This window comes from Ipomoea nil, unplaced genomic scaffold (genome assembly GCF_001879475.1).
Source record: "Ipomoea nil cultivar Tokyo-kokei standard unplaced genomic scaffold, Asagao_1.1 scaffold1223, whole genome shotgun sequence".
Taxonomy (NCBI): Eukaryota; Viridiplantae; Streptophyta; class Magnoliopsida; order Solanales; family Convolvulaceae; genus Ipomoea; species Ipomoea nil.
This window is the reverse complement of record NW_017617651.1, coordinates 8,832-24,240: the sequence shown is the minus strand read 5'-3', so window position 1 is coordinate 24,240 and position 15,409 is coordinate 8,832. Positions and strand designations below refer to the sequence as shown.

Below are 15,409 nucleotides of genomic sequence, written 5' to 3'. Positions count from 1 at the left end.
AAATTAAATCTTAAACTCAAATATTGATTTTATCATCCACAATACTCTCCTATTATAACTCTACTATCTAGCCTTCCCACCTAGTCAAATCATTACCTACTTTCACGCCTTTTGAGAACCATCTCTTCACGATCATACATCAACAAATTAATTCATTGTCTCTTGGCTCTCTTACCCATCACCACCGTCTCTTCATCTTCATCCTTAGAACTTCCTTCGAAAAATTCTTCAACAATGGAAGAAGATAACCCTTTGCAATCTTCACCACGAATCGGAAAGATTAGAACTTCTTCGACACATTATTGATGCTGATTCTCCCCTCACATCTGATGAACGATCGAGTGCTTGCCACGGTTAAGACACATGAGAGTCTCCTAGAAGGCCTTTCGGACAAAGAAACTAAGCAAATCAAAGCTCTCTCTCGTTTCATCTCAGCCGAGCCGTGGACTATTCCGGAGGATCCACCAAACCGCCTCCATCCCAACAGGAGAAGGTGCATGCCCCATCTCCGGAAAATACGGTAGTGTCCTCACCTTTAGATGACTATGTTTCAGCTTCTAGAAAGTTAGATTTCAACATTTCTTTGCCAAATCAGTTTGTGTCTGTCTCCAGTGATATGAGTGCCCCTTCCTTTCCTTTACAAGGTGATCTGTATGATTCCTCACATAAATTGCCTGAAAATCTTGTGCCCTTATCTGATTTTGTGCATACTGTGACCACACCATTCTCCATTAGAATATCCACCAATTTGTGTCTCCCATGACTTGTGCTGCTTTTTCTATTCCCATAACTATTCCTGTCCCATCTTCCACAGTAGAGGCTCCCATACCGGTGTCCACCTCTCATAACACTGTCCCTATCGTCTCTGTGCCCGTGAGCAAATCTTCCCGAAAAGGGAAAGAAAAACTTACTGTTTCAGGTACTGCCGGGAAAAGAAAAATTGGAGCATTGGAGGATGTTGTTTGATTGTCTGATTCCAAGCAATCAAAACGAGGTCCCACATTGCCACCCCAGAATGACAAGGTCTAGATCAGTTTCAGGCCCAGTACCAAGTCCGGCCCCTGCACCAGCAGCTGCTACTGTCCCTCTGGCTCAAAGATGAAACAACCCAAGAAGAAATATCATCCTATTTTACTGTCTCCAGATTTGATGTCTGACTGGAGTGTTCATGCTACTAGGGATTTTATTCTGGAGAAATCCATCAATGTGGAAGAGTTGACAGAAAAGTGCAACATTGTGCCTATTTTGCGAGATCAATACCTGCTTGCCTCACTTGTTCATGTTGGCCCGTATTCCAGATGGCTCACTGCCGAGTTCTTACCACAAATTTAACATTGGATACTTTTTCGGAGGGATCACCTCGGTTTTCAACAAGTTTTTATTCGGGATAAATGGTATCCCTTAAGTCCGGTCGTGATTAATTCATATTTGGGTACCCCAAATCAATCGAGCTGCTCCTGACCCGAGTCCTAATCTCCTAGCCGCTGCTTTAACTCACAAACAGGTCGTCACTTGGCCAAATACCGGACTCGAAAAGCCTGAAGCTCGCCACGGTCCTACTCTATTCTGTTACGGCTTGCGTCAACAATTGGATGCCGGCTGTGCATCATCATCTTGTGTCTGACCAGCTTGCTGCCCTCCTTTACAAGATCAGGAACCGACTTCACTTTAATCTCGGAGAAATCGTTTTTGGTCATCTTGCTCAATTCGTGCGACATAGGGAACCTAAGGTACATCTACCGTTTTCTAGTCTCATTTTCGGACTTCTACAGGAACATGGGTTCAAGCCCTACACAGATGAGGTGGTGATTGCTAATGCCTCAGTCTATAAATATGATGATCGTTTGACGAATAAGGATCACTATGATGATAGAGCTACACTTTTGATCACTCCCGGTGCACCAACTGCCACGCCCTCTGTGTCTGCCCCTGCATTATCCGCTGACACTGCCTTTGCACCGAATCCCCGTCCTACGACAGAGATCAAGGAACCTCCGACGCTCATGGATCGACGTCAAATTGTTCTCACTCTTCAAGCGTCAATTGCTCAAGTTCGCACATCGGTTGCTTCTCAACAAATAACCATTGATGGCTTAGAAAAGTTGTTGAGTGCTCAGTTGGAAGAAATAGCCAGAATGGAGGCTATCTATGCTCGGATTCGATCTAATACTGGCGCTGGCACTGGTTCTATCTCTGAGAGCGATGAATCTGAGTCGGGCACCGGCCCCCGTCTGCGAATTAACCCAATCCACTAGTATGATGTTCACCGATCTGTTTGTCATTTATTTGGCAAAAATAAAGGGGGAGTATTGAAGAAAGGGGGAGTATTTTGGATGTTTCGTAATGTTTGGTAAGTTTTTGGTTGGTTTTTGGTATGGATGTCAATAATTTTGGTATGAATGACTTAAGTATGAATATCTATGGTATTTTTGGTATGTTGACTGCATGGTATGAATTGGTTTCAATTGGAATGCATATGAAGGAAAGAAAGCTTCAAGTTAGGGGGAGTAATTCAAATTACAGTATGGAAAGCGTGACATATATGGTATGTTTGATACAACACTAATTTGTGCATGATTCAGTATTTATTAATTGAATGAAGCATGAGAGTCAACATCAACTAAGGTCCAAAATAAAATCTCACACACAAATAAGCCTTGGTCAGGTCCAAAAAGATTTAAAATTGCATATTTAATTTTCTTTATATGTTCAGTACGTATACTATGGGATGTTAATAAAATATTCGTTACTTTTTCCCAAAGTATAATGATACTATTGTTTTACCAAATAAATTGCCAAAGGGAGATTGTAAGTGTACAAAATAGTACACATTAGATTGGCTAATTTATTAGTTTATTTTATTAATATGTAATGTTAATTAGCATGAGTTGTAATTAGTATTTTGGACCAAGCTAAAATATGTGGTGGAGATTTATTGTTAATAAATTGGACAAAGAGGCAAGTCTGAAGATCTCAAATTAAAGAATGAGTGGTTGAGAAGAATTCAAGCCACATATGAAGCTACAATCAAGGCTTGGTGGAATGGGAATTGCATACAGTATATAAGGAAGGGAAAATGAAAGAGGAAGTTGCCAATTCTGAAATTCTGATCTCATATGCAAGCTTCCTACATTACTGCTTTAATATTGATTATATTATTTGTGTTTTAAATCTGTACTTCAAATTAGTACCTGTGACAGCTGAAGTGCTACACCAAATATGGATATGGCATGCACGGTTCAGTCCTGAGTAGGTGTTTTAGAAGAGTTGTAGTGGTAAAGGCTGTGAGCCGTTTGTAGTTACCTCTTGTAATACTCTGTGGTGAACATCTAGTGGATTGGGCAGACATGGGTTGCCCCGCAGACGTAGGAGAAGGAGCTCCGAACTGCGTAACAATTCTACTGTGTCTTTACTTTATTTATGGTTTCAATTTCGTTATTTATATGTTGATTAAATTGATTTAATTAAACAGCGAAATTGTCTCGTAACATAAAATCAAGTAGAATCCTTAGTGTTAAATTGATTTCAAGATCTTCGGCATACCATTATTGAACAAAATTCTACCGCTGAACTCGCGTGGAACAGGCTAGAGGACATTTTTTCATACAATAAAAATTCAAGGGCACTCTACCTGGAACAAGTGTTTTCTGCGGTTCGGATCGGAGAAATTTCCAGATGCCTCTTCCTACTGCCAGCATCTAAAAACACTAGCATATCAATTATCAAATGTTGGCGCTCCTGTATCAAAAAACAGGTTAGTACTTCAACTTGTCTCCAGTTTAACTGATGCATGTGCTACCGTTGGAACACAGATTCGTCACAACGACCCCATTCTCCTTTTTTTTACAAAGCCCGATCCATGATTATCTTGGAGGAAACAGCAATGGCGAAAAAGGTTGCTAACCCCTACGATTCCACTGCTCTTCACGCGTCTGCCGATGATCAATCTGTCGGAAATTATGGGGAAAATTGAGGAGGTCGCGATGGCAGAAACAACGGCTTTGTTTCACGCGGTGGCAACTCTAACCATGGTGGTAGCTCCGGTTCTCGAGGCGGCCACTCCACAAATCGCGCCGGCGGAAGAGGCGGTCGCCAATCTCACGGTAGGGGCAGAGGAAATCGTGGTGGCCGACAAACACAATACCAGCCGCACAACACATTCTGGCAGAACGCTAATCAGCAAAATTGGGCTTACACACCCATGTGGAATGGGCCATGGCAACCTTGGGCTACTCCACCTTGTCCATATCCTACCACACCAGCCCAGTGGCAAAGAAATCAACCACCACTAGCCTCACAATCAATACTTGGACCAAGACCATCCCAAGCTCACTTGGCATCAACAAATTTGGGCCAATCTTCGTATACACCAACTGATATTCAACAGGCTATGCATACTTTCTCAATTGCCCCTGGTGATGATCAATGGTACATGGATACAGGAGCTACATCTCACATGACTTCAAATGGAGGTAACCTTACATCTTATTCTAATATGAATAAAAATAAAAATATTATTATAGGTAGTGGTGATACAATTCCAATTAGTGGTTGTGGCAATACTTTTTACCAATTCCTCATCCTCCCTTAAATTTAAAAAATGTCTTGCATGTTCCAAAATTGATTAAAAATCTAGTCTCCGTAAGAAAATTCACTACCGATAATGATGTCACAGTTGAATTTGATCCTAACGGATTTTCTGTGAAGGATTTTCAGACAGGGATGCACTTAATGAGATGTGACAGCACATGAGACTTATATCCAATTACTACAAGGCCTTATTTTCACACATCAACACCCTCTAATTTTGCCGTGTTATCTCCCCAACTATGGCATAACCGACTAGGGCATCCAGGAGCTCTTATTTTAAATTCTTTACGCCGAAATAATACTATTATTTGCAATAAATTTCGGGAAATTTTTTTTTTTTTTTTTGTGATTATTGCTCACTTGGGAAACAAGTTAAATTACCTTTTTATGACTCATTATCCTTTATTTCATTTCCTTTTGATATTGTGCACAGTGACCTATGGTCGTCACCTACCCTAAGTTCGGGTGGGCATCGTTATTATGTTTTATTTCTTGATGATTTTACAAACTTTCTATGGACGTCTCTAATTGCTAACAAATCTCAGGTATATTCAATCTTTCTATCTTTTCGTACTTATATCAAAACCCAATTTGAAAAAGAAATAAAATGTTTTCAATGTGATAATGGAAGGGAATATGATAATAGGCCCTTTCACAAGCATTGTGAATTAAATGGTATAGTATGAGTTTTCGCTTTTCTTGCCTCATACATCTTCTCAAAATGGAAAGGCTGAAAGGAAAATTCAAACAATTAATAATATTACTCGAACTCTTCTTGCCCATGCCTCTCTACCTCCTTCATTCTGGCACCATGCACTACAAATGGCCACGTATTTACTTAACATTCTTCCCAATAAAAAGCTTGCTTATCAAACACCCACAAAAAATCTTTATCAAAAGGATCTCTCTTATTCTCATCTTCGGATTTTTGGATGTTTATGCTATCCATTAATTCCATCCACCTCACTTAAAAAATTGCAAGCCAGATCATCACCTTGTGTTTCTTTGGGATATCTGACAAATCACAGAGGTTATAAATGTTACGACTTATAAAGTCGAAAAATAATCATTTCAAGGCATGTAACTTTTGATGAAAAAACCTTTCCCTTTTCCAAATTACATGCTACTAATGTCTCCACTTATGAGTTTTTGGATGCAGACCTATATCTTAACCCGTACTTATCTCACGGCCTAACTCCAACTCTTGGAGTCGAGGACCAAAATATATCACCTCTTCATTCTCCCATACAATCTCAGCAAAGTTCAGCGCATTTTCCCTCTCATGAGATAACCCCACAACAATACACTTCTCCTACACCCGCAACACCATTAGGAAATAGATCATCACAGTCCAATCTTTCATCTCGGCCCACTGCATGCCTCGCCTCAACCCACACCTTCATCATCTCCAAACTCTCAACCCACACCACCAACTCCACTAACCACCAATCAATCTACCCAAATAAGTCCACAAATAAATCACACTCATTCTCCTCAAATGACCACAAGAGCGCAACATGGAATTTTTAAACCTAGAAAACTCTTCAATCTTCACACCACTACTACGACCTCCATATCTCCCCTACCTATGAACCCAATACATGCTTTAAAAGACATAATTGGAACATTTCTATGAAGGATGAATACGATGCTTTAATTAAAAATAAGACGTGGGACTTAGTGCCCCGTCCATCCAATGCTAATATTATTCGAAGTTTGTGGATTTTCAGGCATAAAAAGAAATTTGATGGTTAATCTGAGCGGCACAAAGCCCGCCTTGTAGGAGATGGTGCAGGACAACAGACTGGCATAGACTGTGGTGAAACTTTTAGTCTGGTGGTGAAATCGACAACCATTCGTACAGTACTTAGCATTGCAATATCTACCACAAGAATCCATAGTTAGAGTGGGATTTCAACTCAGCACCTTTTGAGTGAGATTTTGAGAAGAGTTGCTCTTTGGAGAGCACAGTACGATGAAAGTTGTAAACTGTGTTTGGGGGGGGGGGGGGGGGGGGGGGGGGGGGGGGGGGGGGGGGGGGGGGGGAATTATTGTCCATCGGTGGCCTCTATGGTAGAATCAGTCGGGGACCTGAGAGGTTGTGGTTTACCCTGCGGCGGATGTCAGCGGTTCGAGTCCGCTTATCTCCAACTCCTGAACTGAGGCGATCCAAAGCTTTATGATAGGACCCAATTTTTCCGATTCGGCGTTTCGATCTATGGTTTCTCATTCATGGACGTTGATAAGATCCATCCATTTAGCAGCACCTTAGGATGGCATAGCCTTAAAAGTGAAGGGCGAGGTTCAAATGAGGAAAGGCTTACGGTGGATACCTAGGCACCCAGAGATGAAGAAGGGCATAGTAATCGACGAAATGCTTCGGGGAGTTGAAAATAAGCATAGATCTGGAGATTCCCAAATAGGGCAACCTTTCGAACTGCTGCTGAATCCATGGGCAGTCAAGAGACAACCTGGCGAACTGAAACATCTTAGTAGCCAGAGGAAAAGAAAGCAAAATATGAATACGCAACACAATTAAATATGAATATGCAACACAATTAATAATCATAAAATAATATGTTGGACTTTAAACTATAAGCTACCATGTATTAAAAAAATAGATACAAAATGATAGAAACTTAAAACCATAATCTACATGTATTTTTTTTCAACATTTAACACTACAAAATGTGAATATGCAACACAATTAATAAGAGAAATATAGATTATGGTTACAAGGTGCACAATGGATTGCTGAAATCTACCACCTGTGATGCTATTGAGAAATATAGATCACTCATTAGGACAGTGTAATGGTTACAAGGTTGGTTGATCATGTTTTGGAAGCTCAGATTATGTGTGAAACGAATGCAGGAACAAAGGTTTTAATTCCTCTAATGTCGTTAACACCTTCTGATTCAAGATTGCCTTTCAAGTTCCAAAGAAAACAATTTTCTTTTATGCTATCATATGTCATGATAATAAATAAAAGTCAATGGCAAACACTATCACACGTGGGAATATTTTTTAGAAGGCCGGTCTTTAATCATGGTCAAATTTACGTAGAAGTCAAGAGTAAGTAAATTTAGGAGATTAAAAATTTTGATATGTGGGGATATTGTACCATCTGTAAGTACGATTAAAAATGTCGTATAGAAAGAAGTTTTCAATAATGGATAATCCAATTGCATCAATAATTTCTAATTAGTAATTAGAAAAAAAAATGAAAAAATAAGAACATAGTCTGGGGGCGGATGTAGCCAAGTGGATTAAGGCGGTGGATTGTGAATCCACTATGCGCGGGTTCAATTCCCGTCGTTCACCCATCGCATATATATGAAAAAAAAAAAAAAACATAGATAGATATGTTACGATATGGATCTTAATTGTGTTATGTGACATCAATATTATTGGCCGACACGGGTCATTGAATTTTTTTCTACTAGCTTGATTGGGGGAGATTCTATGAGTTTTTGCGATCTTGCCCACATGGGTCATTGAATTTTTGTCTACTACCTTGATTGGGGGAGATTCTACGAGTGTCTGCCATCTCCAAAAGCTCCAACTCGTTATCCCTTAGAACCCTGCCAAACAAAGAAGAAAAAAAAGTCAGTCACATACTCACATATAGGAGCATCATCTGTCCAAACTCCATTCACTTTAATCCGGTTCCTATTTCTTTTGATAATAGCGGAGTTGTGGTAAAATCGGGTGTTACAATCACCCACTCAAATCCACTTACATAATGATCATTTTTAATATACTAAAAGTTCATTTTTAATACATTGAATGTTAATTTATTGTGTTGAAGGTCGTTCACTATTTGGTATAATATTTAAAAATGAACTTGCATATTAAAAACAAACATTATACTAAAAATGAACGTTTATCTATGGTCCACATAATCCACATTGCAATGTGCATCATGAAGTAAAACTACGTCGTATCATTTCATTTGCATATACGTTATAGTATGAGTTCTATTGTTTAGTTTCATTTTTTGCACGTTCAAGTATCATTTTAATTACACTCCAAGATCATTTAAATTTTAATTACATTATCATTTGATAATATATGTTATTACACTTATAACTTTGTTTATTAGTATCATTTTTCACATGCACTAAGGTGAAAAGGCCGCCGGAAATTAAAGGTTTGAAAGAAGAGAGGAAGATAGAGAAAGCAAAGGGCTGGGACTCCATTTGGGAGAACTAGAGTTGGTGACACAAACTCCTTCTCCCAACAACAATAATCATGAGTATACATCTATATTTTCCAGTATTCCACCCACTCATGATTGCATTAATAATCTATCATAGGAGGAAAGAAATCACAATTACCATTTCATAAGAAACAAAATTTAACAATTGTACGTATAATTTTGAGATGTTTCAAACCTGCAAACCTCTACCTTCCTCCCACTCTTCAATTTCTTTAATTTATTAATTTATGTAAAGAATTTAAGAACTGTGCTCATAAGTTCTTATAGAAAATGTTGTACTGTATATATTATTATATGGTACTCTGTACAAGATTACAAAAATAAAAAAAAATTCAATGCCCATCGTCTTCTATTCTATAGGTTGGATTCCCCACTCTAAGGGACCCCCCACCCCTCACACCGTAGTTCGTCTGCACTATAAAAAGATACAAATCACGATAATTCAATGACTCAATCAGCATGTAAGGCTAATTGCACCCAAATACTGTCAACACTGAACAAGCGAGCCCGTATCTTCTATTCTGCTCTATTTAATATGCACCCACAATCCCTTGCTGGGTACGCCACGGTGCACAACAAAGATCAAGTAATAGCCTGGTGGTGCAAGCTTGCCAGAGGACGGCGCCACGGCGGAGATGGTATCCTTGGCCACAGAGGTGAGTCCCAAAATCAGCATCCTTTGGCCCTCAGAGTACCCGTGAGTGGTGAAAGGCGGCGGATACATGGTAACCTTAATACTAGACATGTCCGCCGCATCATCTAGCTTGAAATGGATATTGAAATTCTTTCCATAAACCAATTCCGTTTGGGAAAGCTTCTCCACGATCTGCGGCCGAAACTTTTGCAGTGCGGGGGCTAAGTACGGCGGCGAGAATTTCTCGACGCGCATGTCGGTTGGGTATTTGGCTTTCATATCGTAGGAATCGTGGGTGTTACTTCCCGCTACTAAGATCTTAGCGTCGGGCAAAACCGCAGAAGTGGAATGGTACATTCTGGCAATTTTTGTTGGTGTCAACTCAGTAAACCTTTCCCCTTTCGGTTTATCCGGGCTGTAAAGCACCGGAGTGAAATTTGGTTCCTCCGCCCCGTCCCAACCAGAGGTCCCGGTTTTCGCGCCATTAATTATGAGGACATTCCCATCGGGGAGAATCAACATATCTCCCATAACCCTCCCCGACGGCATCTCCTCAATTTCCCACTTGGCCCCTTCCTGATTCGCAACAATCCTGCCGCAATCCTTTAACGCCGGCGGAAATTGCCTCGGCGGATGCTCCGTGACCTTGAAGGCTTCGTGTGTATTGCCGCCGCAAACCAAAACCTCCGCCTTCACAAAATCATTCGCTTTGGTGAGTTTGAGAGGAAGAAGCGCGGATTGCCCCGAGGCCGGGTAGTTCCGGGACCCCCCTGGCAGCTTAGGAAGCTCCCGAATCGTCTTTCCGGTTCTAGGGTTGAAAATAATGGAGCGATCGTTGGCGAAGAGGAAGACATTGCCGTCGGGGAGGAGGTACACAAATGGATACAAATTATTCTCCAGAAAGCCGTCGGTGGTTTCCTCGAGCAGCCGAAGCGGAAATTGTTTGTTCGGGAATTTAAGCTGATCTGGCGGGACAATTTCATAGTTATGAGATTTTCTTCCTCCCACCACGATAAAATCACCATTTTCCAAGACTTGTTGAGAAGCATACCTGCCAGTTCAGTTCAACGTAGTAAATTAAATTAAATTAAATTAAATTAATTATTATAAGATCAGAATTTGAAAATAATAATGCTTACCATCTGTTTGCAGAAAGTCCAACATCTTCCTTGAAATCGCATAAATCGCAGGGTTCCAGGATTCTAATTCCTCGAAAACCTTTGTCGTAGCCTCCGGTGCTTATCAATTTTCCGGTGCTCGACAGCCCTCCCGACGAGCACCATGTATTCAGGCTCAACTAAACATATATGCATAAAAACAATATAATTAATTAATTAATGAAATAAATTGTACCCAGGCCAGGCCAGTATTATATATATACCTTGAGTGTCTTGACAACTTTAGCGGTGTCGAGATCATAGGTAACGCCATGAGCCCAGCAGTCTTCACGGCCCTTATCATCTTTTCTGCACCACTTAGGATTCTGCATCAGTGCGGAGCGACCAAGATTAATGGCGTCATACCAGACAACCCTGTTGTTTGTCATCAACTGCATGTGCATGGCGGAAACACCCACGTTTTCAGTTACAGTTTGCCAGCTCGAGGCTGAAGGATTCATCTCCAAATCTGGTTTCCCATAGGCGCTGCAAACAAACAATACAAGAACATAATAATAAGCTACTGTTATTGACGCCATTGGAGAAACTCGATCTTTTATTTATCTAGCTTCTCCAATGGACTAATTCTTTTTATTTATTTCTCGATGTTCGATGTTCGATGTTCTTCGTCCTGCCTACCTCTTCACATATATATACTTGCATTATTGCGCTACTCAGATTCAAATGCCTACAATTATGGATATCCACTATTATTATATACAAACAAACTACCTAGCTCTTGCCTCATGCCCATCAAATTTTATTTTCTCAGCTCTCCCCTCCGCTCCCCTCTTCTTTTTATTTTATTAAAATGTTAAGTTAATTAATTCATGGACAATTTTACATAATGCAATCAAACATTAGAAAGGAAAATGCATGTTTTCAGGATATTAAAATAACTTATTTTCCAAAAGTCATTTTAAAAAAGTTCAACATAAATTTGATCACTTTAGTCATTTTATCATGTCAAAAATTGCAATGGCCACCAATTTTATTTATGTATTTAATTCAAAAGGCTAAACATTAGTGTTACGCTTAAAGCAACATTTTTTACTTGATATTTCAATTTAAAAAAAATAGATCTCTTTTTTCGAAACGTTATTATTATAAATGTTACTAAATTATTAAATAAAAAAGAAATAATTAACTTAAGATTATCACATACAGGGGCTGGTACCTAAATGTCAGAATGAATTTTGTCAAAACCACCAATATTGGAAGAAGAAGATGAATTAAAAGGTAGTTTGCTAAGATTGCCTAATTGACAACTTTCACAAACAATGTCCAGCTTGTTATTTGAACTAACATGAATTCAATTCTTAGTGCGTAATAATTGAACAGTGGATTTTTGCGAATGTCCAAGGTGTTGGTGCCACAGCTCTTCATTCTCTGAGTTTAGTCTATTGGAAAAGTGTTCTTCCTTTGGTTTGGATTAAAAAAAAATCCCCTTTACGTTGACCCACTATTATGGATCAACTTGTTGCTCGTTCCTTAATGCAGAAAATCTTATGGGTAAATTCACAATTTAAAAGGATATTGTCATGTTAACTGACAAATAGAGAGTAAATTACGACTTAGTTGGGGTACATGATGGAAATCACGGACTAATAAATCATTCTTACCATTAGAAACTACAACATCCCCAACAGCATCTATTTTTAAGTGAGAACCATCACCAGTGAATATTGAATCATGACCAGCATATTTTTTTAAGATTTAGTAACATACCTGAGTTTGCAGTCATATGATTTGAGGCCATCCCGTGAGATAAGAAAAGAGGTAAGCCATCTTGCTAGGACTTGGGGCAATTCCATTGCACTGTCTTCGAAAAAGCGTAGAGCTCTACGTGAAGTTGGTTGTCCCAATGGCGATGTCTTAGGAGATGAGAAAAAAAAAGAGCAAAAAGAGGGAGCCATTTCCTATATCGGGATCACAAAAGAGTTCTCGGGTTAAAACAGAGATATCTTTTCCGTGCAGCTGTGGGGAGTCGATCTTTGGCATAAGGGTGGAAGTATGTGAGAACCAGCGCTTATGTCGGGACCACAAAAAGTTTCCCCGAGGTTAAAACACGAAGCTCCGTGCCGGGGTCGGTTGGTTTGTACACATCGTTCCCACTAGTGTGGCTCGGCTATAGGCCTTTGCAAGATAAGAGGTGAATACCAATTTTAGATTGCATGCTTGATGAATGGTGAGAGAGGGTATCCCTTTTTTAGTCTTCATCCTATCTTTTCGGAGTATGGGGCTTCCTTAGTATATTCCTTGAGTAGATTTAGTACCCAGGCCAGGCCAGTATTATATATATACCTTGAGTGTCTTGACAACTTTAGCGGTGTCGAGATCATAGGTAACGCCATGAGCCCAGCAGTCTTCACGGCCCTTATCATCTTTTCTGCACCACTTAGGATTCTGCATCAGTGCGGAGCGACCAAGATTAATGGCGTCATACCAGACAACCCTGTTGTTTGTCATCAACTGCATGTGCATGGCGGAAACACCCACGTTTTCAGTTACAGTTTGCCAGCTCGAGGCTGAAGGATTCATCTCCAAATCTGGTTTCCCATAGGCGCTGCAAACAAACAATACAAGAACATAATAATAAGCTACTGTTATTGACGCCATTGGAGAAACACGATCTTTTATTTATATCTAGCTTCTCCAATGGACTAATTCTTTTTATTTATTTCTCGATGTTCGATGTTCTTCGTCCTGCCTACCTCTTCACATATATATACTTGCATTATTGCGCTACTCAGATTCAAATGCCTACAATTATGGATATCCACTATTATTATATACAAACAAACTACCTAGCTCTTGCCTCATGCCCATCAAATTTTATTTTCTCAGCTCTCCCCTCCCCTCCCCTCTTCTTTTTATTTTATTAAAATGTTAAGTTAATTAATTCATTGACAATTTTACATAATGCAATCAAACATTAGAAAGGAAAATGCATGTTTTTGGAAATTAAAATAACTTATTTTTCAGAAGTCATTTTTCTTGCGCCAGAAGCCATTTTTCTATCGCTTTCTAAATGAACCCAAAGAAATTTATGATGCAATCCAGACTCTTATAGTTTATTTTGCTTTCAATTAGTTTATTTTGCTTAGTTTATGAACCAACGGACTTTCAATTAGTTTATTTTGCTTTAAATCCAGACTCTTATATTTCTGCTTTTGGTTTAGTTATTGTTGATGTAAAGGAATTGTCATCCAGTGTTCATGGTGTTAATTTCTCCTGTGTTAAGCGATCTGCGAATCGTGCTGCCCACATTGGTGCTCGGGAAGCCGTTTCTGAGTTAGGTTGAGGGGAATGGTTTGACATTCCACCTCATTTTCTTGTTGATTGTCTTAGCTTGCTTCTAATTTAATGAATTAAGTCCTTTAGCTCAAAAAAAAAATAAAAAATTGGTCATGCAACAATAACACTAGGACTAAATGTGCATGTTCTAATAAATAAAAAAAATAGACTAAAAATGGGCTGTCACCTATAAATTTAAGACAAAAATAGAATTAACTCTTAAAACTAATATCATATATAAATCTTCTTTCCTCATCCTCTCATTCTCCTTCTCTTCTCCTCCTCCTTCTTCTCCTTTTTTTTTTTTTAAAAAAAAAAAGGTATTTTAATAAAAAGTTTAACATAAATTTGATCACTTTAGCCATTTTATCATGTCAAAAAATGCTAAAAAATTACATTATGTTCTTAATCCAAAATGCTAAACATTCGTGTTACGGTTAAAGCAACATTTTTGACTTGATATTTTGATTAAAAAAAAAAAAACATATCTCTCTTTTCAAGGCCTTATTATTATAAATGTTACTAAATTATTAAATAAAAAAAGAAATAATTAACTTAAGAGATAAGACTATCACAAAATGATATAGTAAATTATCTCTTTCCAATTCATAAAGAGATGTGAAATGCATGATTTACGTACTCACTTACTATACAATATGAAAATTTGAGCACACGTCTCTCTTTTTATTGAGGATTCCATGCTCCTTTGAAAGTAAAATTAGTAATGAAAGGTCTCACGTAATGAAATTAACTCTTAAAACTAATATCATATATAAAGAGTTAATTCCATTGAAGATCCCTTGTCTTTGGTGACAATTTCAAATTTAGTCACAGACTATCGTTTTTGTCATTTAACATCCCAGACTATTATTTTTTGGACGCTTTTAGTCCGTCTCATGACTTTTCTTATTTTTAGTAAGTGCATTTTTGTCTCTTTAAATTTTTCTTTTGTTATTTTTTCAATTTCAACTGCTTTAATTGGTTTAGAAATTTACGAAAAGCCGGTTGAAAAATATAGTTAGAAAAAAATCACAGGTTACCTAAAGCCCTAAACTAATTAAACCGGTTGAAACCGAAATAAAATAACAAAATAAAAATGTGTAAAGACAAAAAAAAAAAAAAAAAAAAAAAAAAAAAAAAAAAAACCCTTACTAAAAATATGAAAAGTCATGACAAGGACTAAAAGTGTCCAAAAAATGATAGTCTGTGATGTTAAATGATAAAAATGATAGTCTGGGACTAAATTTGAAATTGACACCAAAGACAAAGGACCTCAAAAGGAATTAACTCCATATATAAATCTTCTTTCCTCTCCCTTGGCTTCCTCTTCCTCTCATTCTCCTCCTCCCCCTTCTTTCTAACCACTCATTCTCCTTCTTCTTCCTCTCCTTTAAAAAAAAAAAAAAAGCATTTTAATAAAAAAGTTCAACATAAATGTGATCACTTTAGTGCAGAAAATCTTATCGGTAAATTCACAATTTAAAAGGATATTGTCATATTAACTGACAA

At 38.4% G+C, this 15,409-nt stretch overlaps 1 protein-coding gene and 1 long non-coding RNA gene across 3 annotated transcripts in view; one reads left to right on the top strand and one right to left on the bottom strand.

The window, feature by feature from the left end:
* Positions 1-7,096, top strand: part of LOC109183898 — a 15,316-nt gene extending 8,220 nt beyond the window's left edge. The window contains exon 3 of the long non-coding RNA XR_002054657.1: positions 6,777-7,096. This is a non-coding gene — a long non-coding RNA (uncharacterized LOC109183898). The remainder of the gene's footprint in view (positions 1-6,776) is intronic.
* A 1,953-nt stretch (positions 7,097-9,049) lies between these two features.
* LOC109183897 (aldehyde oxidase GLOX1-like) lies at positions 9,050-13,291 on the bottom strand. 2 transcript variants are annotated; one of them, XM_019333928.1, is made up of 3 exons: positions 12,908-13,291; positions 10,586-10,743; positions 9,050-10,497 (listed from the first exon to the last, which is right to left on the bottom strand). In XM_019333928.1, the coding sequence occupies exons 1-3, from the start codon at positions 13,220-13,222 to the stop codon at positions 9,339-9,341; spliced, it is 1,632 nt and encodes a 543-aa protein (XP_019189473.1). In that variant the 5' UTR covers positions 13,223-13,291; the 3' UTR covers positions 9,050-9,338. The 2 variants fall into 2 exon arrangements, with proteins under 2 accessions (XP_019189473.1, XP_019189472.1); XM_019333927.1 differs by lacking the exon at positions 12,908-13,291 and adding an exon at positions 10,828-11,222 and having other exon boundaries at positions 9,061-10,497.
* Between the last annotated feature and the right edge of the window lie 2,118 nt (positions 13,292-15,409).